The 24069-nt window shown below is 40.9% G+C and overlaps 1 protein-coding gene across 15 annotated transcripts in view; it reads right to left on the bottom strand.

Annotated features, from left to right (window-relative positions):
* The window catches only part of PPP1R12B (protein phosphatase 1 regulatory subunit 12B), a 126158-nt gene extending 105096 nt beyond the window's left edge, over positions 1–21062 (bottom strand). For 14 of the 15 annotated variants that reach the window (XM_060772528.2, XM_060772529.2, XM_060772539.2 and 11 more), the window contains exon 1: positions 20656–21062. In XM_060772528.2, the coding sequence (XP_060628511.2) occupies positions 20656–20931 (276 nt within the window). In that variant the 5' untranslated portion in view covers positions 20932–21062. The remainder of the gene's footprint in view (positions 1–20655) is intronic. The other variant, XM_067468109.1, reaches the window with a different exon arrangement.
* Between the last annotated feature and the right edge of the window lie 3007 nt (positions 21063–24069).

Genomic DNA, 24069 nt, shown 5'->3' with positions numbered 1-24069 from the left:
AAAAGTCAGCATTACAAAGTAAGATAAAAAATCTCACATATTTTACAAGGCCTACATCATCTGTTTATTCAGACAATAATTACAATTTCATTTACTTCTTGGAAGTTTCCCCAATTTTTTCTGTTTTGTTTCTCTCTCACATCTCTATCCAAAACTTTAATAAGCAAGCAGTTCTTTGATGGAACAACTTGAAAAGACCAAATGTCATTTTAAGTGTTCATTTTTAAAAAACATGACTGGTTATGTGACAGGAATACCGGACCCCCAGTGACACAATGGGTTGAAAGCTTGTGCCTTCAGGACTGCTGACCAAAAGGTTGATGGTTCGAATTTGGGGAGCGGGGTGAGCTCTTGTCTGTCAGCTCTAACCTCCTATGTGGGGACATGAGAGAAACCTCCTACAGAATGGTAAAACACCCAGGCTTCCCCTGGGTAACATCCTTACAAACAGCCAATTCACTCACACCAGAAGTGACTTGCAGTTTCTCAAGTTGCTCCTGACATACAAAAACTGCAATATAGAAAACTGTATTTGTGTATAATTTTCCATAGATTTCATCAGATGTTTCCCTATGATATACAAAGTGTGTGTGTATATTTATATATCTATATCTATCTGGCTGGAGTTACATTGAAAAAATGTGCCTGTTCCAATTTACATATAAATTCAACCTAAGAACAAACTGACAGACTCTATCTTGTTCATAACTTGGAGCTACCTGTATATACTCAGAAGTACTTCCAAGTACTCCCTCTTTTCATCAATGTTCAACAAAAGATCAGGCCTTTTTTTTTAATTTGGTGATCTTTGTTTATTGTGCAAAGGGAAACCAATGACATTCTGTGGCATCTGTTCTTTGCTATGTACATTATAACATTATATCTAATGTTATTCCTAAGTCTCCACACTTTGCTGTTGAAAGGGGAAGTAACAAGACAATTCTAAACATTAAAACTGACATTTAAGATTGACAGGAGAGTTCATATTGGCTATTGTCCTGCTCTCTGCTGATTCATGCTTGCTCACTGCACCTGTTACATCTCATATGTGATGCACTCTATGCAAAAGTGATGCACTATGTAAAAGACTAAGACTTAAGTTTGGAAAATAATTAAATAAAATTGAACATAACCTAGATTTGCTTAAAAAATAGCAGCACACAAGAATATTTTTGACACAAGCCCACATCTGTCCAGGAGAGTTAAGAAAAGTTAAGAAAAGAAATGTGAGATGGGCATTGCATATGTTCATGATTTGGAAAACAAGGGATTCTGAATTAAGTCAATGTGATAAATAGGTGTAGTGATTTCACTAGAACTGCAGATAAAGAGGGTCTGTGCCTCGTGAGCCTTCACTAAACTAGATCATCCCAAATAAAGAACAAGTACTCCAGGTTGAAGGCAAAGCCACAGAGATTTATTGCGATTTGGTCAAATAGGATGCAAGCACAAGCATGGTGCTTCAAAAGGTACAAGTATAAATGACATCTTATACAGTTCTGACAGCTTTTCAGACTTCCTGCTCCCTCCCCTAACTGCCTGAAAAGAGAGGCAGGCTAGGATCCATGCTAAGATTAGTAAGCGGTTCCCCTGACGTCACAGCGTGCAAGAGGAGGCAGCTGGTGATTGGATAGTTGCAGGGACTCTCCTTGGGAGGGCACAATTCAAGAGGCAATGGTAACGTGGATATGCTGATGAGTCCCTGATTAACTCAAGTGTCCCGTTCCATGTAAAACAAAGACCCAAAAGACAAAGGTGATGATTCCAGACAATTATGAGCTTGATTGTCTGTATATAGAGTTAATGAATTCATATTTGCTGAGCCCCCTTTTCTACAGATGCGGCAGACTCTCAGCCTCAAGTTAAATAAACAAACATCCTGAGCTCATGCTGGTGACAAAGTATATGATCTATCTGAATATGCACACAAAGATTTTGATTTTATCTGCCTTGGGAAATTGTTGGAGGGATCCTAGCCATGATCTCCTTTCCCAAGGGATTGTGCAAACTGAGAGCATAGAAAAGTAGTTGCCTTCAAATTTTTTATACATTCATTTTATTCGGTTTATACATTTTATACTTTTAGGAATTGACACAGTATTATTTATTTATTTATTTGGTGCATTTCTTAACCGCCATTCTCAGCCCTTTAGGGCGACTCATGGCGGTGTACAACATACATAAAAAGGCAATTTACAAAAAGGCAGTCGCAGAACAACATATTAACAATACAACTATTATAAAGTTACACTAAAAAATCCGCTTCGTCTCATAGTGGAATCATAACCAATCTCATATTCCTTGTTCCATTCCAGTCAGCTTTACCACACTATTATAGCACTAATTAAATGCCTTCTTGAACAGCCATGTCTTAAGGCTTTTTTGGAAGGACATGAGGGAGGGCGCCTGTCTGATGTCTGCAGGGAGAGTGTTCCACAGCCGGGGGGCCACCACCGAGAAGGCCCTCTCTCTCGTCCCCGCCAGACGTGCCTGTGAGGCAGGCGGGATCGAGAGAAGGGCCTCCCCAGACGATCTCAAGGTCCTCGTGGGCTCATAGGCCAAGATGCGGTCCGAAAGGTATTTTGGGCCGGAGCCGTTTAGGGCTTTGTAGGCTAAAACCTACAACAGTACATGAAAGATACATATTACACAAAATCATCAAGCTGATACATTTTATTAAAGGGTTAGATTTGATAGAGTTTTTCGGGTACAGCACGGGTAGGTCCATTCCAGAGCCTCTAGAGGCTTTGATACTTCACAACTTTGAAACTGTGGAAAATGTTTAAAAAATAACGGGGGGGGGGGGGGAATCAAATAACTTGCTTGAAGCCTCTTCTTTGTCTATCATTGGGGGGGGGGGGGTGCCATGACTCAATAACTTGAGGAATGAGGCAGGATTTTTCCATGTATTTCTTTTTTCCTTCAGCCCTGAGTACTATGCCCTTGCTGTTCCAGAAAGTCACCAAACCTCAAAAGCAGCTTTTTAGGGAGAAGGAAATATCTGCACAAATTATCTCCCTTTCAGTAGACCGAACAAGAGCACAACTTTTATAAGCAGCAGTTTAAATCAAAACTCATCTTTTTTTAAACTATAAGGTTCATGTTTGAATATATTATACAACTTAGATCAGTAAGTGCAGGAGCTTGAAAAATGTTACTTATTCCCTGAATTCCCCAGCAAGCAGGACTGAAGGACTGAGAAGTTAAAATATAGCAATCATACTAAGCAGCCCTGTGTGTCTGTGTGTGTTAATATAGCCCCTTGCCTTTATCTTTTATCATCCTGGAGAGATTAAATGAGCAATAGCATTAACAGATAATAACAAAGGGATCTTAGTGTCAGGGTACAAATTACTTGTATTTTGCGTATTTAAAGTACAAGAACTGTGTTCATATTGTTTGCATAGTTGAATGAGGGCAACACCTATTAATTTCATTACATTGGCGCAATTAATAGGTGCTGCCCTCATGCAACTATGCAAACAATATGAACTCCACATAAATGCAAATATCCTCCAGATGTGAGGTCACCAACCTAATCAAACAACCCACACACCATTAATTATTAATCAGTCTAATGCTTTGATGTGAAACACAGTTCAATCCTGAAGCATCTCAAGTCTAGATAGATCAGCAAGTACAATTATCACAATGTATCAAATTGTTTCTTTCATTCATGGAATTGCTATTGGCTTATGCCAGGGGTCCTCAAACTAAGGCCCGGGGGCCGGGTGCGGCCCTCCAAGGTCATTTACCTGGCCCTCGCTCAGGGTCAACCTAAGTCTGTAATGACTTGAAAGCACACAACAACAACAACAACAACAACAACAACAACAATCCTATCTCATCAGCCAAAAACAGGCCCACACTTCCCATTGAAATATTAATAAATTTATATGTGTTAAAATTGTGCACTGGGATTCATTCATGTTTTCTTCAAATTATAATCCGGCCCTCCAACAATTTGAGGGACTGTGACCTGGCCCTCTGTTTAAAAAGTGTGAAGACCCCTGGCTTATGCCTTAGAACAGGGGTCCTCAAACTAAGTCTCGAGGGCCAAATACGGCCCTCCAAGGTAATTTACCCAGCCCTTGCTCAGGGTCAACCTAAGTCTGAAACGACTTGAAAACACACAACAACAACAACAACAACAACAACAACAACAACAATCCTATCTCATCACCCAAAAGCAGGCTCACACTTCCCACTGAAATACTAATAAGTTTATATTTGTTAAAATTGTTCTTCATTTTAATAAGATATGTGCAGTGTGCATATGAATTCATTCATTTTTCCCCAAATTATAATCTGGCCCTCCAACAGTTTGCGGGACTGTGACCTGGCTCTCTGTTTAAAATGTTTGAGGACCTGGGTTGTTGTAGGTTTTTTCGGGCTATATTGCCATGGTCTAGAGGCATTCTCTCCTGACGTTTCGCCTGCATCTATGGCAAGCATCCTCAGAGGTAGTGAGGTCTGTTGGAACTAGGCAAAAGGGTTTATATATCTGTGGAATGACCAGGGTGAGTCAAAGGACTCTTGTCTGCTGGAGCTAGGTGTGAATGTTTCAACTGACCACCTTGATTAGCATACAATGGCCTGACTGTGCCTGGGGCAAACTTTTGTTGAGAGGCAATTAGATGTCCCTGCCTGCTTCCTCTCTGTTGTTGTGCTGTTGCAATTTTAGAGTTTTTTAATACTAGTAGCCAGATTTTGTTCATTTTCATGGTTTCCTCCTTTCTGTTGAAATTGTCCACATGCTTGTGTATTTCAATGGCTTCTCTGTGTAGTCTGACATGGTGGTTGTGAGAGTGGTCCAGCATTTCTGTGTTCTCCAATAAAATGCTGTGTCCTGCCTTAGAAAGGTGACTTTTATAAGGTTTAAATAGTAAGCCCAAATCATTGTCAAAAATCAGGAATTTAAACTTTAAAAGAAGGCATCTATTGAGTTCTGGAACCATGCCTCTGATTTTTTTTCTCTTTAGCTCTTATTTGAAGACACCCAGATTTATTGTTTCTTTTTTGTTCTTTATCTATATTATTTATTTATTTATTTATTTATTTATTTGCAATATTTATATCCCACCTTCTCACCCCGGAGGTGACTCGAGGCGGCCTTACAACAGGTAACAATTTGATGACACACACATATAAAATAAACCAAACAATTAAAACATGAATTATTAAAACATCAATTAAAACCACACCAGCCAAAACATAATCCAGGGGTGTTCTATTTGTCAATCACATTGGTTTGTGATCACTTATTGCACTGCTCCAATTACCTGTCAAAAGCTTGGTCCCAACGCCACATCTTAAGTTTTTTTTTCCCCCTGAAGGTCAGGAGAAAAGGGGCTGATCTGATCACACTGGGGAGGGAGTTTCACAGCCAAGGGGCCACCACTGAGAAGGCCTTGTCAATCATGTCTGCGAAAGAGGTGGGACTGAGAGTAGGACCTCCCCAGACTATCATAATCTCCAAGATGGTTCACAGAGGGAGATACATTCAGACAGGTAAGCTGAGCCGGAACTGTGTAGGGCTTTATAGGGTAAAGCCAGCACTTTGAATTGTGCTCGGTAGCAGACTGGCAGCCAGTGGAGCTGGCATAACAAAAGAGTTGTGTGCACCTTGTATCCTGCTCTGGTGAGAAATCTGGCTGCCACCCATTGGACCACTTGAAGCTTCGGAACAATCTTCAAAGGCAATCCCACATTACCCTATATACCCTATAATATCCTGAAAAAGTTCAAATCCTTTTTCAGGACACTTTATGGAAATTCAGCCAACTGCTTGGGAAACTGAAAGGACTTCTACTCCACATTTACAGTTGAAACCAGACTGACATGAGGTGGAAGAATCCCACACATCCACACAGTGACACTTTCAACAACCTGAAAATGATGTTTAGTGGATCAGGGGGAGGTGAGATTTTGCCAAACTGAGCAAAAGAATGTTCTGGAAGTAGAAAGCAAATCCTGGACCCAACCTAATTGCACAGCTATAGTTCTAGGTTTAAGGACGTTTAAGTGGCAAGACTTTATATATTTAAAAAAGTCATGCTGTGCAAAAGGATTAAATGGTGTAGCAGTACAGGATTGCTGATTTGATGCCGGCTTGCTTTCTTCTTCAGGTTAGACATAGTTTAAGGAAAGGATTTTCACTGTCCTCCATTCCAAATTCTATTTTTGTAACTGCATTCCACATTGGGCAGAGTTGAAAGCTTCCTAACATTTCAGATTGCTGTTAAGCCTTCATGTCCTATATCAGTACTGGTCTCATTGGACAGGAAATCACTGTACACACTGTGGTCCCTATTTCCATTTGAACTGAGGTTATTAGCATTTCAATTTAGAGAACTTAGGTTATACTCAGAGTATGGATTTTTGAGTCATTACAAACACTCAGAAAGTGTTTGCCTTACTCTTTGTCTGAATATCTATTCTATTTCTCCTTGGTGTCACTTGTAAACCACCCATTCTGCCATTCCCTGGAGCAAACTTGATGTCATTCAAACTTGAGGTCTTGCTGTTTTCTTTTCCCATCAAATTTTTAATTTTTCCAATAATTATTTTCTTAGTGTTTAATAACAACTTCTAAACTAGTGTTGTGGTTTAAATGGTTTTTATCTACTTTCAATGATATCAGAGTAGACAAATGTTGTAACTGGATAAATAATTTTGGGCACTATTCATTTAAATAAAGACAGCAAGATAAAAGGCTCATATTTCACGAATCTTTTATACAGCAAACAAAAGGAAAGACTATTTGTAGGTGTCATAAGAGAACACCAGATATCAAAGTACAAACTGCTGCTTTCAGAGTAATACTGGATTTTTCTAGCTTTTAGGGTATTTAGGTCCTAGTAAAGATAGTAAGTTGACTCAATCTCATTTTCCAATGCTACAATACAAAACAAGTTTAATTTGAGTTAATTTCCAGTGAAAAGAGTGGGATGCATGAATACATAGGTTTTGATGGCTTGTTTTAAAATGCTGACTCAACAACGCAGTAAGATTCTTCCAAAATATTTTAAAATTGCATATAATTTTAAAATTGCATATAAATAAAGAGTCAAGTCTCACGGCAATATGAAATTCAGAAACCTGAATAATAATAAACAGCAATGTTTATAAACAACCTGATTATTATGGCTATAGGTTAAAATTCTCCTGCTCTATATTCCTTTCAGAAATGCTAACACTTTACCGCTCTGCCTGCCTCTTGCCCCTACTCTAAATTCAAAATAGTCTACTTATTTCTAAAATGGAATTTTTTAAAGGAATGGGTTGCAGATACTCTGTTTTAAACTGACTTATTGTGTTAGCCAACATTTTGTCCTCTTACCATAGCTTTGATTCATTTTAATATTGCAAATAGTTTTATTTTAATGTTTATTTTTATATATTTTATTATTTTAGCTGTATTTTGTAATACAGCTTTAGTCCTCATTTTGGCATAAGTGTGGAATATAAATAAATGTAGTAATAATAATAAGGCAAGTTTATGGGTAGCCAAAACAACTAGTTTTCCTCTATATTTGCCAACCTCTACCTGCATTAATCAGTAGGCAAGAGTATAGCACATTTGTGCCTGGTACATAGAACATATGAGATCTCTGGTTATATGCAGATATAGTCCTTCTGGCCAGTCTCTAAGCAAAATTAATTCCTCCAGATGTGGATTGTAATTTTCATCATTCCTCACCATTGCTATATGGGCCAGAACTGATTGGAGTTATACTCTGCCTTAACTGTAACCTATAAGCCTTTCACAGATTGCCTGAATTAGCCAATCAAATACTTTAGAAAAGGAAAACTTTCCTGGAATATTGCCACTATTGGTAAACCCATTCATATACCTCCATCCAAAATGTGCATATGGAAAGAGTACTCTTCTCGCTTTTGATCATGTGAAAATCCACTCCCTGTTACCCAGCTTTATAAAAGACTAGCTTGGGTGACCGGCACTGCCCAGGTTATATGAAAAAGGCATTGTTTGTTTTGGGGTATTAGGCAGTATAATTTAGTTAATTAGCAACACTATGTATTATAAAAAGCCAGTCTTTTATTTCGTTTGTTATGGATGCTTACATTAGAAAATGCATGAGGATGTGAGTAAATTACAGTTCCCAAAACTGTGGGTCAATCCTCCCCAAGCCAGGCCTATATACACAGTTGGCTATGTTGCATCTGTGTGCCAAGTTTGGTCCAGATCCAATTTAAGTTGGGTTCCGTGTTCATTGGATGCAGGTGAACTACAACTCCCAAAATCAAGGTCAATTCCCATAAACTTCAGCAGTATGTTCAGTTAGTCATGGGGCCTCTTTGTGCCAAGTCTGGTCCTGGTCCATTGTTGTGGGGGTCACAGTTTCTCTGGATGCAGGTGAACCACAACTCCCAGATTCCAAGAGCAATCACCCCCAAACTCTGCCTGTATTCACAGTTGGGCTTGTTGGGTCTGTGTGCCAAGTTTGGCGCAGATCCATTATTGAGGGGGTTCAGAGTGCTCTGGATGCAGGCTGAACTACAACTCCCATGTGGGTGGGTCATTCCCTCCTCAACCCCTCCAGTATGTTGTGTTGGCCATCTGGGTTCTGTGTACCATGTGTGTTACAGATCCGTCATTGGGGGCTTCAAAATCCTCTCTGGGTGCAGGGTGAACTACAACTCCCACATGGGTGGGTTAGTCATCCCCCAAACCCTTCCAGTATGTGCAGTTGGTCATCAGGGCTCTGTGTGCCATGTTTGCTCCAGATCTGCCATTGGTGGGGTTCAGAGTGCTCTTGGTACAGGGTGAACTACAACTCCCACATGGGTAGGTTGGTCCCCTCACAAACACCTCCAGTATGTTCTTTTGGTCACCAGGGTTTTGTGTTCGAAATTTGACCCAGATCTGTCATTGATGGGGTTCAGAGTGCTCTAGATGCAGGTCCACAACTCCCACGTGGGTAGAGCCGTTCTCCCACAAACAACTCCAGTATGTTGGTCACCAAGGTTCTGTGTTCAAAGTTTGGTCCAGATCCATCATTGTTGAGGTTCAGAGTGCTCTGGGTGCAGAATGAACTATAACTTCCACGTGGGTGAGTCAGTTCCCCAAACTTCTCCAGTATGTTCTGTTGGTCAAGGGGGTTTTGTCTCAAAAGTTTGGTCCAGGCCCGTCATTTGTGGGGGTCACAGTGGTCTCTGGATGTGGCTGAAGGTACTGCAAATCCCAACATTTCTGGTCCATCCTCCCCCAAACCGTACCAGGCTGTAAAGTGGGTCATGGGGGGGGGGGGAAGCTGTGTGACAAGTCTGGTCCCAGCCTATCATTTGTAGGTTGCAGTGGTCTCAGGAAGTGAGTGAAGGTACTGAAAGCCCCATTATGCATGGCAAGTTTGGTGCAGATCCACCATTGGTTGGGTTCACAGTTCTCTCTCAATGTAGGTGAACTACAACTTCTATAAATCAAAGTCAATTCCTCACAATCCTCTTGTTCAGTTGCAGATCAATTCCTGTTTGCTCTGTGCCATAAAAAGGGTAGAAATGGGTTGAGGAAAAGGCAGTGGGTGGGGTCATGTAAATTCCACATCAATGGAGAGAAAAAACAACCCTGGGATGTCTATTCTGGAGGATAAGCAGAACATCTAGGATGAAATTGTCCCCGCATGAAATTATTCCTTGGGTAGTGGGAGGTATGGTATTTGGGGAAGACAGTGGCAGGGTTTGGGCTACATGTTCATGGCGCTCACTATAATCTGAAATGTCCTTGGGGGGAGGGCTTTTGGTGGTTCTTCAGCACTGTGGGTTACAGCTGTTGGAGGTGGTAGTCTGTCTCCATAAGTGGACACCTCTACCACATACACACATACACATTTTTCACTTTTATTATGTGTATAGATAGAAAGATGTCAATGTCCAGAACACATATTTAGACAATGGGTGTTTTTATTTGAGGGGTTAATTTTAGAAGGATTACCTCAACCTTTGTTGCTTTAATCTACTTTCATCCACCATGCTCCCTTCTTTCTTCATTTTTATTATTCTGCATTCAGCTCAATTAGGGAACCACTGGGCATGCACAACTTTGCAGCTGCCTGCATTTTTCTTTTCTCTAACAAAAAGAGCAGACACAGACTTGAGTGGTATTCCCTATTAACCATGTCCCAACCACAGCAGGAACTCTATTGGCAGTCCATCATTAAAAGGGGGATGAGAAGCTTTATCTTCTATTCCTCTTTCAAAACCTCACTTCATTTCTTTTTCTCACCATTTCCTCATCCCAGGGTTAGGATGCCAACAGAACTATTTATATTTTGACTTCTCCTTTTCTATCACAACTAGCACTTCCATGTATACATGGAATCTGCTGTTTGCTGCCCATATTTAGATTTTACGAGTAGGCAGCTTTCTCCATCTCCCTAGTGTTAACTACAGAAATATCAATTTATTCTTTTTGTACAGAACCTAATACTTCTTCAAAATAACAAAAAAAAACCTCTTACATTAACAAGTTCTTCACTCATTTGTGATCAAATAATTGATTCACAGTTCTAAACTTATGTCACTGTCTGACAGATAATCTTTCTGCATGCCACTACTTTTAGTGAAACAGCTGAAAAAGCATGTGTTCATTATATATATGAACATAACATGTGTAGAAGACGACATGTGGTAACAGTGCAAAAACAGGAAACAACAGGTTACTATTTCAGTTACACATCCCGAGGTTTAGAGAGAATGGGAATAGAATCATGTGCCAAATGTTTCAGGATAGGTTCTCACTTTGTATCACAGACAAGGTCACAAGTGACACATGCACTCCTTTGGGCATCCCTCAAAGTTCAATACTATTTGAGTCTGATTCCAATACAGAGCCTAGGGAGAGGTTATCAGCAGCTAAAAATAATGTTTGGCAACCAAGTTAAGTTTGTCCACTTCTGCCTCTATATAAAATTAAACTGGTAAGAACTGGAAGAGGAAATGTGCACTTTGCCTGCAAAATAAGAACAGAAATGATACCTGCTCACGTTTGTGTCCAACATATTAATCTTAGGAGTGATCAGATAGGTTAAAAGGTTGGAACTTGGAACAGGGTTAGGCATATAAAAAGGACCTATTAGTCTTATTTGACATGGGAAAGTACCATTAGCTTTGTTTAGAGACAAGAGAGAGTGACTTTGAAATTATTCAATATGTCATTCACAAGATCTTTGTTGATCAAATCAAAGTTCAAAGACACTGCAGAAACAACAGTAGCTGCATGCACGACTGAAATGAACATTTTATAAATAGAAGCCTGTTTTTCATACAGTCAGGAAATTGATAGTAGCAGTTGTTGTGTCAAATCAATCCAGCAGTTCAAAGCATCAAAGAGCCAAGTTTAGTCTGGACCTGAAAAGACTAGCAGTAAATGATCTTTCTTCCATCAAAAGATTTCATAAATTCTAATAATGAATGCTAGAAAGCAAAAAAAAAAAAGTTGTGGTTATCCACAACTCGATTACTAGAAGGTTAAATAAGGCAATCTTCATAACTAAAGCTAGTAACTAAAATTTTGGTCCCTTATGAGTGGGCAAAGCCAAGTTATTACATTCTGTAATTACATCAATTTAGTAACACCCTCCCACTTCTGTTTCGACTAACAATGGGATTGGTTCAAATGGCTTCCTTCTAATTGAAAATGTCTTGTTTTTGAACAAGATCCTAGTGCTCTGACAGCAGTAGTCTTTTTAAAAATATTACTGTGTATATCTGTGTCTAAGTCAAGCCAGAAAACATGATTGACATATCCACGTGTTAATGTTACTACTGTACCTTAAGTCTTATATATATATGAAACATCCTCCTTTTCTGAGTAGAAAACTCCACCCAAGGAGAACCTAAAAGAAGCATCAACTCCATCTACACTCTGCCATGGAGCCACTTCTGTCCCTTTTGAATCCCTAGGCAGGAAAATGGCAATGCTCAAACTGGTCCTTGTTTTAGGTTCTCTCTCCATTTAATGGTTCTTGACTTATTCACAGGTCATATCAAAATCCATAATTTTGGCCTCCAAACCTGCCTTCAACATATATGTGAGGTTGACTTATACATTAGTATATAAAGTAAATATTTTCAGAGTTACGAAACTTCTACTTATAAAAAGACTTAATTTTCTGAGAATGAATATTTGATATGGGTCAGACTCAGTATTTCTATTTCACAGTGCAGTCAAGGCTAGCTAATGATGTCCCCTATCTATTGGCATAACTGGTGGCAAAAGTCCCTTGTCTTCTAGCAGCATTATTAACATTAAAAGTATTGTTTTATTTAGATCAGACTACAAAATGCTGCACTTTTATGCATAAAGCCATAAACTATGCCACTGTACCATGCACAACTTCATTTCAACTTTAAAATATTCCAGACCCAGGATATAAAGAAATGTAATTTCTACCCTGCAAGTCTTGTTATTGCCATTGCTAAAACTCCAATTAATAGCCTGATACTGAAAAAGCATATTCCATTAAATTCAATGGGATTTACTATCCTGGAAGCAAGTCATATATTTCAACCTGAAGAATTAATACAATTCAACAGTGCAACTTGTAGGTGGTAAACTTCCCTGATAGTTTACCTGTCAATCCAAAATCTAACATATTTTTTCTGATTTAGTTAATTTAGTTTCTCAATCTTCAACCTCAGAAATAAGTGACAGTGAAGTATGTGGGATACTAAAAATTTCCTAGCTCATATTTTCATACTAGCAGTTTTACCACATGTCCACCCCCAGGCATGACTAAACACTGTGCTACATGCAACTTCATTGCCAGCATACACGTTTTACTACATGCATTTGCCCTTAAACTATCCTAAAATATATGACCTATTTGCAAATAATATATATGCATTGCAGGGAGCCTGCTATATGCTACTCAATGAGTTGCAAACATCTACATGTGTGGTTCTCAACCTGTGGGTCCCCAGGTGTTTTGGTCTACAACTCCCAGAAATCCCAGCCTGTTTACCAGCTGTTAGGATTTCTGGGAGTTGAAGGCCAAAACATCTGGGGACCCACAGGCTGAGAACCACTGATTTACATCAACTTTCCCCAGCCTGGTGCCTCCAGATGCACTGAATACAACTTATCAAATCCAGGCTAAATGGTTCTTGAATAGTATTTTACTATTGGGGTACCCCCACTGTGTAGCTTCTTTCCCGAATAACCACACTACTGAATTTTGATAGTAGAGTCCCCTGCTGAAAATCTGTTTAGACAAAGAGTTATTTAAATATTAGAGTGATTGATGGCTTTCAAGTTTAAAACCTGCACTTTACACCAAGAAATGAACTTCAAATCATTAGCTCCTAATTTTTTAAAAACTCATTAGAAATAATAATCATCATCACCACCACCATCTTTATTTTGATCCCATCCCATCTCCCCAAAAGGACTCGGGGCAGCTCACAACATAAATAAATACAATAAATAATATATGCAAAATAAATGACAAGTCAATAAAGAAAAAACAAAATAAAACAAAATAGAAAGATTAAACAATAAACAGTTAAAACATAGTGGTTCCAATAATCAAATAAAAGCCAGAATACCTGAATATATCTATAAAACAAACTGTTTGCTTGTTCAGAAGAAGCATGGCATACTTTTCCATACAATTGTAACATAAAGATTTGGGACACTTATCACTATTTGTGGGAGACACAGAAGGAAGGGGAAAGGGACAAACACCTTAACTTCCAAAACACATGGAAACACAAAATAATGTCAAATGAAAGAAGATATGGTGAGCTCTAACTCCAGCTTCAAAGTCATAGCATTTGAGATATGGCTCTGACATGTATCAAAGCAGGGAACAGGAAGCTGCTAATATAACAGGTAGTGTGAAGGTCTCAGGGTCACTTTGTTACAAGTGAAAGTCAGGATAAAAAAGTAGGATCTTGGTGGTAGCTTAAAATGTTTTTCAAATGATGGCTTTGACTGATTTTGACCTTCAAAAAGGGCTCAATAGTTAAAGTCACACATACCCTCACGTCCCCGTCCCCCCGGTCCATGGAGTACAATATGTTACATGCTACTAAGCTGAGCTCTCTCACTTGAAACAGAATGGAGTTATTTCCGCTGCACTCAAGATTGCACAGGCTTTACGCCTACCTCAGCACGATCACACTGCGAAGATACAAGCTGAGGAGATAGTTGTCATCATGCCAGCCACTTTCCCTCACTGAGCTGAGCACTTTCTCTGCAGCCCACAGGCTTTACTAAAGGTTAGCAGTTACCATCTAGAGCTCTCTAATAAAAGGAAGTGTTCCAGTTGCACACACGCCTTCTTTGATGTCACATTCTCTTTCAAATTTGGTGTGACAGACAGCAAAAATCAAGCACCTTCCCTGCCAGCATGCAGAGTTACATTTGTTCAATTAAGTCACGTGTTTAAATGCAAATGAAGATCATAAATAGTTTTCGGCGAAGAATGTGAAGTCGAGAGAGAATGCCATATGCACGTAAGGTACAAAACAGATCTGACAGGGTATGACATAAAGCTTCATCATTCTATATAAAGACTGCTTGAATTCTATGATTAGTAACATACAGAATTAAACTCTAGGTTTGAATTCATCAGCAATTTATAAAAACTTTATGGTATGCCTGAAAAATTAATGATGTCATAGAAATTAGAATGGGTAAACAGCAACTTATAGTGACCCCATGTATTTTGTAAGGTTTGTATAGGAAAGAATACTCAGAAGTGAGTATTCCCTCTAAAATATCGACGACAGGACCTGAGATTAAAAGTCTGTTTCCTATCCAAGTACTAACCAAGACTGACCCTGCTTAGCTTTCAAGATCAGACAGGCTTTCTCTTACCCATGCCTACTTCTATGCAAAATACATACAAATTAACATACGCTTAATATTGATCCATGTTAATGGAATTGCATGTATGCATTTAACAAGCTGACTTTTAACAACCCCAGCTTTTTACTTTTTTTCCTTTTGGTTTTGCTTTGCAGTAAAAAGCTGGCATTATTTTATATTTTTAGGATCAATACTGAAATTCAAACATGGGGCTGAATATTATATTTTTTGGCCCTGCATACAGCCATATCTTCTTTTTTCCATGAAAATATCACAAGCAGCCACATGCAACAGGATCTCATACTGAAAGAAGGAGATTTGCCGCAATCCAAAACAAAAGCAAACCTTCTTCTTTCATCCTCAATCTTCCTCTAACCACTACATAATACTTACAATTTCCTTTCCAATTATTGTTTTTGCCTATCTAAATTTAATCTAGAATCTAGATAATATTTTGATATAGGGTTGCTTGGTGCTTATCCTCTCACCTAACACAGGAGCCATGTGCTTCAAAATAAACAGTGACAGGCAGTCTTTTGTCTATAAAAAGGGAGTGTTGTGAAGGATTCTTTTAATAATATTTTAGCAATCTAAAAAAGATATCACCCATCCTTGCTTTTATCTTTCTACCAACACTCAAAAATTCCCCTACCATTTTAGAGAAATGCTAATTTGGTAAAAGAACAACTTTTGAAGAATAAAAAATGTAACAATATATTTTACAACAATATGAAAAACATAAATAGGATTATAGTGAAATGTAATTTAAGTGAGAAGAGATTCCTGCATGTCTTATCAGTTGTCTCCCAATCAGAAACATTTTGTCTTTTGGAATATGAAGAATATCACTGCAGAATAACCAACAAACAGAGGACTGAATGATAATGCTTTTATCATTTTGGGAGCAGCCTCTCGGGGTTACTTTTAATGCCTGGGGCACATTAGAAATTCTATTAATAGAATTGTGTGTTGCTTATCTTAGACTCTGGCACCTTGTGGTCTCTATAAGGGTTGCCAAAGGAAAAGATTTTCAGAGTCAACAGTATAACAGCAGCTTCTTCACATGATGTGTTAAAATAAATCCAATAAACTAAGGCAGTAGATGAAACATAATCTTGACATTGCTAAAACTGCAAAAACATCATAAATAAACCACGAACAACCAGAAATACCCAAAATATCAATTTTAAAAGCACACCAATATTTCAAGTTGAAGCTTTTCCAAATACAACTTTTCTAGAAGTTTTCATTTTGTAGTAGTAACTTCCACTCTAATGTTTTATTTCAAATTTTCACAGACTCACTTACAGAAAACAGTGCACAGTATAAATAGCGGGGACAGGTATATTTTGTACTAAAGTCTATTCCATTTGAAGTGTGGCTCCTCCTATAAGACCAGGCAGATCAAGCTAGCTTAGCTTCAGACAAAATCCTTGTGCAATTCACCAATAAACTGTAAACATGAAACATCAGAAGACGGTTACCAAACTAGTTTGACCTTGCACTGATCTACCAAAGCAAAGTCAAATGTGTCTTACTCATATTTTCTATCTTTTTTGGGGGGATGGGGTGGTATGGCAGGGCAGACTGAATGATAATACTTATGTGACCTCTTCTTCCCACTATTACATGTTCCATACCTCCTGAAATTATGATACAGAAGACAAAAATATTATCAATTAAGGGTAAGTGGCAAAAACCATAAGCTTTGTGCTATAGTTTGTGTTACAGTATGGGAAGTATGGATGGAAATTACTGTCTGGACAAGAAAACACCTACTAGAAGAATATGGTGCTAATAGCATATAAAATACTGGCAGGCATTTTACATCTATGTGGGTATATAAAAGGTGACATATCGCCACCAGGACAAGTACTTTAGGACTTGGCTAAATCAGTGTAGAGAAAAAGAGAGCTGATCTTGAGTTCCAGTTTAATCATAACCAATAGTGCTATGTACCCAATCATGAACACACAGTACAGGGTACAACTTGTATAGCATACAGTGAGTTCAAGGGATGTACATCTTGTCAGTTCACCTGGGTTATCTTTTGAGAATATGGGAGTGGGTAGGACAAGAGGAGGAGAGTTCTTAAAAGGGGGCAGCAATGGAGAACACAGAAAGATCCCATCATGGGCCATTGGTGCAATCCTGTAAAACCTGCTAGCTATAGAGAATGAACATCATTTTCCACAGGGAAGCAGCCAGAGACTCTATTCCTGTGAATGGATTGATCCAAAGGAGGCAGTCAGAAAAGGAAAGAAGAAGTAAGAAGGGAGGCAAGAAACACAGACTGATGGTGAATATTGGGCACATTCTTCATGTTGACACTTCCTCCACATTTGGGATACCACCGGTGAATGCCTTGCCCTCTCTACCCCAATTTATCTGTATGTGTTATAAAACTTCACAGCTGATAATTAGAAGGTAAGATTTTTCTAACCTTATAATGTATTCAGGATTAAATATTCCAATGGTAAAGGAGTGTTGGATTGACAATGTGAGCAGCACTTGGCTGTGCAGGGAGACAACTTGAGCACTTGATGTAAAATTGTGATTTAAAATGGAATGTTTAACTCTATTGACATTTTCACTAAAATGTATTTCCTGAAGCCTTTGAATGGTTAGCTACTATTAGCTGTTAAAGGGTGTAAAGGCTGGCAACTGTCATCTAGAGGACCTTTTCATTGGCCATCATAGACTGTGGAATGACTCTCTGGAAAAAAAAATCTGACAGCTCAATGGGCTGTCAGAATTTAAAATACAGGGTTAGTCAAAATGCATAGGCCAATAAGCCATTTGTAGAATTAAAGATCTGGCAGGCCTAGCCAGTCAATTTTAAACTATGAATTTTAAATTAACATTTTATCAGAATCACAGAATTATAGAGTTGGAAGCAACTACAAGGGCCATCCAGTCCAACCCCCTGCCATGAATGAACACCCAATCAAAGCTCTCTCAACAGATGACCATTCAATCTCTGCTTTAAAAACTCCAGAGAAGAACACCCCACTATGCTCAAAGGCAACTTATTCTAACTGCCTGGGAGTTCTTCCTAATAACCTCTTTTCCTACAATTTGAATCCATTGCTTTATTTTCTAGTCTCCAGAGCAGCAAAAAACAGGCTTGTTCCATCAATGTGACATTCTTTCAAATATTTAAAAATTATTATAATGTCCCTTCACAACCTTTTTTATCATCATGTTAGAAATTGTGGGAGTTTAAGTCCAAAATACCTGGAAGGCCGCCATTTGCCCATGCCTGCCTTAAAACATCCCTCTTATTATTATTACCCACAAATTCATATCAATTATTCTAAGCCACAATATTTTGAAACTGGCCTTTTCTCAGCTACCAAAAGCATTTAGAGAACTCAGGGTGCCTCTACATTGTAGAATTAACATTGTTCGGTCCCCACCAACTGGTTTGTTATACTGGCTTTACAATTTTAATTTTTAACTATTAATAGTTTAAACTATTGAATCCTGTTTTAATTTAGTATAGTCTAATTGTGTATTTTAGTTATGTTTGTTTAATTTACTATCCAGTTCTATTATTATTTGATATTTGCTGTTTAATATGTTCCCAATTGTTTATGATTGTTTATTTTTTCATGCACTTTACAGCAAGATAGAAATAAAGTTTTATCATCATCATCATCATCCTTGAGGTGTTAAGAGGGGGATAACACATTATTATTATTATTATTATTATTATTATTAGTATTATGGCCCTCTGGTGTGGTGCAGTGGGTTAAACCACTGAGCTGCTGAACTTGCTAACCGAAAGATTGGTGGTTTGAATCCAGGGAGCGGGGTGAGCTCCCACTGTTAGGCCCAGCTTCTGCAAACCTAGAAGTTCAAAAACATGAAAATGTGAGTAGATCAATAGGTACCACTCCAGCAGGAAGTTAACAATGCTCCATGTTGTCATGCTGGCCACATGACCTTGGAGGCATCTACAGACAATGTCAGCTCTTCGGTTTAGAAATGGAGATGAGTGCCACCACCCTAGAGCTGGACACGACTACACTTAATGTCAGGGGAAACCTTCACCTTTACCTTATTATTATTATTTGTTTTTTTATATATACTACTGGTTTATTTTGTATTGTACTGTTTGTTTATTTTATGTTATGTATTGTATTAGGCACTTTGTGCCATGTGTAAGCCGCCCTGAATCCCTTCTGGAGATGGAGACGGGGTACAAAAATAAAGCTGTTATTATTATTATTATTATTATTATTATTATATACAATAATCAATACACAGCAAACAAGATCACTACGCTGGCTTTTGTATTCGATCACTCATCAGACACTTCCCAAGTGTCTCGGACCGTGTGATGTATTGGCGAGTAATGTGTGCCGATCCAAGTAGGGTGGCCTTGTGCAGGGGACAGATGGTGCTTTTACCAGCGGCGATTGTTTCTAAGTGCAGACCAAGTGTCTTTCGGCACTGCACCCAGTATGCCGATCACCACTAGTGGCTTGTGCAGATTAATCTTTAAATCCTCAAACTGTGTAAGCAGTTTTCAAAGTCTGACTTGTTACTGCCTGGGGGAATCCTTTGTTGAGAGGTGATTAGCTGTCCCTGACTGTTTCCTCTCTGGAGTTCCCCTGTGTTTGAGTATTGTTTCACTGTTATAATTTTAGAGTTTTTTAATACTGGTAACCAGATTTTGTTCATTTTCACGGTTTGCTCCTTTCTGTTGAAATTGTCCACATGCTTGTGGATTTCAGTGGCTTCTCTGTGCAGTCTGACATGGTGGCTGTTAGAGTGGTCCAGCCAGGCATGTAGCTGGGGGGGGGGGGGGCCTTGGGGGGCTTCAGCCCCCCTCCCCCAAATTCTCATGGTGGTCCACGAGAAGGCCTCACTGGTACATTATTTAAACTGTTATGTTTATTTATATCATGATCTGATCACCATGCTCAATATATCTCATATGCATGGGCGTACTGGGATAACGATACAAAAGATTTGCTAGGGTAGACCCTCTTTCACTCAAACTCAGCCCCCCCCCCCAAACCAAACTCAGCCCCCCTGAAACAAAATCCTGGCTACGGGCCTGGGTCCAGCATTTCTGTGTTCTCAAATAATGTGCTATGTCCAGGTTGTCCAGGTTTATCAGCGCCGATTGTTTTTAAGTGCAGGCCAAGGTCTTTCGGCACTGCACCCAGTATGACGATCACCACGAGTGGCTTGTGTAAACTTTTCTAGTGCATTCTCATCCATTCTGCTGTTGCCTGGGATTGCAACATAGATGATCCATAGTTTGTTTTTCCCACGATCGTGTAGTCAAGAGTATTGCATTATTATTGTTGTTGTTGTTATCATCATCCTACCTGCCTTAAGATCTGAAGGGAGGCAGGGGAGGGTGCTGATATTACCCCAACTTGTCTCTTGCTGTGACTTATTATTATTATCATTATGATCCTCCAAGGCAGTCATGGGCAAACTTGGGCCCTCCAGGTGCTTTGGACTTCGACTCCCATCATTCCTGACAGCCTCAGGCCCCTTCCTTTTGCCCCTCAGCCGCTTAAGCGGCTGAGGGGCAAAAGGAAAGGGCCTGAGGCTGTCAGGAATGATGGGAGTCGAAGTCCAAAGCACCTGGAGGGCCCAAGTTTGCCCACTGCTGCTCCAAGGTGTGTGTGTGGTTGGTTCCCGACCACATCCCCAAGGAAAGGCCAATGCGCGCATCTTCTTTGGGCCTTTGGAGGGGACGCCTGGGCAGGCCTCTCCCTGACAGCCGGAGGAGCGAAGGGGCCGCCGTTAAGGGAGGAAAGGAAAGGAGAGGAAGGGAGGGGGGTTCGATCTACCTGGTGCAGCGCCGTCAGCCCGTCCACGTTGGCCGTGTTGAGGCGGGCCCCGCGGGCGAGGAGCCGCTTCACCTCGTCCGTGTCCCCGCTGGAGCAGGCGGCCAGGAAGACGGCGCCGTCCTCGAAGCGGACGCGGGCCCCTCCGCGGTACCGGCTCCGGGCGGGGGTCACCGGCTCCAGCTCCGTCAGGGAGCCCTTCCAGCGCTTCAGCTGCTCCGCGCGCCTCACGCGCGCCGACTCGGCCCGCTTCACCCCTAAGTGCCCGGGCTCCGACATGGCGGGCTGGCTAGCCGGCTGCTCCGAGCGCTGCTCGCCCCTCAGCAGCGCCGCCGAGCGCCGCGACGCCCCCGACTCTCAACACAGCGCCTCAGACCGGCCGCCATCTTGGCCATTCCCTCCCCCGTCCCCCGCCCCTCCCTCCAGAGAATTGTTGGAGCGGTGCCTTGTGGGAAACGTAGTTCCAATGAGCACGGGGAGGCTAAAAAGGCAGCTCCCAGGCATAGAAAGAGACAACTCAGCCTCTTTTCCACTGAGCTACTCAAGCGGTGCCCTAAAGCATCATGGGAAACGTAGTTCTAAGGCGCTGAAGCTTATTAGAAAGGCTGTTTGGGTTGCTAGGGAGGAAAGGGAGTGAGAGGAATTATTGGGAAGTGGAAGCTAATGGTGCAGTAGCTAGGCCTAGGATAATCATAGAATCATAGAATCAAAGAGTTGGAAGAGACCTCATGGGCCATCCAGTCCAACCCCATTCTGCCAAGAAGCAGGGATATTGCATTCAAATCACCCCTGACAGATGGCCATCCAGCCCCTGTTTAAAAGCTTCCAAAGAAGGAGCCTCCACCACACTCCAGTGCAGAGAGTTCCACTGCTGAACGGCTCTCACAGTCAGGAAGTTCTTCCTCATGTTCAGATGGAATCTCCTCTCTTGTAGTTTGAAGCCATTGTTCCTTTGCGTCCTAGTCTCCAAGGAAGCAGAAAACAAGCTTGCTCCCTCCTCCCTGTGGCTTCCTCTCACATATTTATACATGGCTATCATATCTCCTCTCAGCCTTCTCTTCTTCAGGCTAAACATGCCCAGCTCCTTAAGCTGCTCCTCATAGGGCTTGTTCTCCAGACCCTTGATCATTTTAGTCACCCTCCTCTGGACACATTCCAGCTTGTCAATATCTCTCTTGAATTGCGGTGCCCAGAATTAAGTAAAGGACAAGAGTCCTTTGCCCCACCCTGGTCATTCCACAGATATATAAACTCTTTTTCCTAGTTCCAACAGACCCCACTACCTCTGAGGATGCTTATTATTTATTTACAGTATTTATATTCCACCCTTCTCAACCCGCAGGGAACTCAGGGCGGATTACAATGTACACATATATGGCAAACATTCAATGCCAATTTGACATACAACATATACAGACATGTTGTTGTTGTTGTTCATTCGTTCAGTCATCTCCGACTCTTCATGACCTCATGGACCAGCCCACGCCAGAGCTCCCTGTCGACCGTCACCACCCCCAGCTCCTTCAAGGTCAGTCCAGACATACATACAGACATACACAGAGGCTATTTAACTTTTTCTGGCCGCTAGGGGAGCTGTCGCTTTCATTGTCCATCTGCGACACTGATGAAGTACTTCCGCATTCCCCGCATGCTTTTGCTGGAGTTCTTTGCTGGAGTCTTTTTTTATGGCCTCATAAATTAGTTAATTTAGCTTGCCATAGATGCAGGCGAAACATCAGGAGAGAATGCCTCTAGAACATGGACATATAGCCCGAAAAAACCTACAACAACCCAGTAAAGGTTTTCACCTGACATTAAGTCCAGTCGTGTCCGACTCTGGGGCGTGGTGCTCATCTCCATTTTTAAGCCGAAGAGCCGGCGTTGTCCGTAGACACCTCCAAGGTCGTGTGGCCAGCATGACTGCATGGAGCACCATTACCTTCCCGCTGGAGCTGTACCTATTGATCTACTCACATCAGGCATGTAGCCCGGGGGGGGGGGGGCTTGGGGGGCTTAAAACAGTGGTTCTGAACCTTCCTAATGCCGTGACCCCTTAATACAGTTCATGTTGTGGTGACCCCCAACTATAAAATTATTTTCGTTGCTACTTCATAACTGTAATTTTGCTACTGTTATGAATCACAATGTAAATATCTGATCCGCAGGGTCAGGCATGTAGCCGGGGGGGGGGGGGGGGCTTGGGGGGCTTCAGCCCCCCCCCCCCAAAAAAATTCTCATGGCGGTCCGCGAGAAGGCCTTACTGGTATATTATTTAAACTGTTATGTTTATTCATATCATGATCTGATCACCATGCTCAATATATCCCATATGCATGGGGGTATTGGGGTAACGATACAAAAGGTTTGCTAGGGTAGACCCTCTTTCCCTCAGACTCAGCCCACCCCCCACCCCCACCCCCCGAATCAAACACAGCTCCCCCTGAAACAAAATCCTGGCTACGGGCCTGACTCACATTTGCATGTTTTCGAAGTGCTAGGTTGGCAGAGGCTGGGGCTGACAGCGGAAGCTTCGAACCTGTGACCTTTTGGTCAACAAGCTCAGCAATTCAGCGCTTTAACCCACTGCGCCACCGGGGGCTCCAGGCCTAGGATAGCAATGCCTTTAAAAAGGCATGGGCAGACTTCGGCCCTCCAGGTGTTTTGGACTTCAACTCCCACAATTCCTAACAGTCTAGGAATTGGGTTGCTGTAAGTTTTGTTACAGTGAGTCGTAACAGGATCAAGTATATATGTGTGTGTGTGTTAAAGCAAACCTTATTCTGTTTATTATTATGTGCAGTTGCTAATGTAGGCCAACTAGTAAGTTTGGACTACACCTGGTGGGGTATAACTGTATGGATTTTAGAATACAGTTCAGCTTTACTCTGAGGAGCCTTTGTTCAAGCATTTTACTCAACCATTTGTACTTCTCTCTCAATTGGATGAAGACGAAGAAGCCTTATTCTGTATTGCTTACAAGGACTATGTAAGTTTGTTGCACTGTTTGTTTTGTTTGCAACACCGCAATTTTATGTTTTGACTCTGCTGATTAGAGTAAAGTTTTTCTGTTCTTCTCCCTCTTGCCTGTGTGCTGTGTTATTTTGTCTTCTGCATTGGACCTGACTGGAACCCGCTATTTGCAACAAGTTTTTCGGGCTGTATGGCCATGTTCCAGAAGCATTCTCTCCTGACGTTTCATCTGTGGCAGGCATCCTCAGAGGTTGTGAGGTCTGTTGGAAATTAGGAAATTGGGGTTTATTTATCTGTGGAATAATTGCCAGGGTGGGAGAAAGAACTCTTGTCTGTTGGAGGTAGATGTGAATGTTTCAGTTGGCCACCTTGATTAGCATTTAATGGCCTAGCAGTTTCCAAGGTCTGGCTTGTTACTGCCTGGGGGAATCCTTTGTTGAGAGGTGA

The sequence above is a fragment of the Anolis sagrei genome, chromosome 4, assembly GCF_037176765.1.
Source record: "Anolis sagrei isolate rAnoSag1 chromosome 4, rAnoSag1.mat, whole genome shotgun sequence".
Taxonomy (NCBI): Eukaryota; Metazoa; Chordata; class Lepidosauria; order Squamata; family Dactyloidae; genus Anolis; species Anolis sagrei.
Note: the sequence above shows the minus strand (reverse complement) of the source record. Positions and strands in the feature narration are given on the sequence as shown.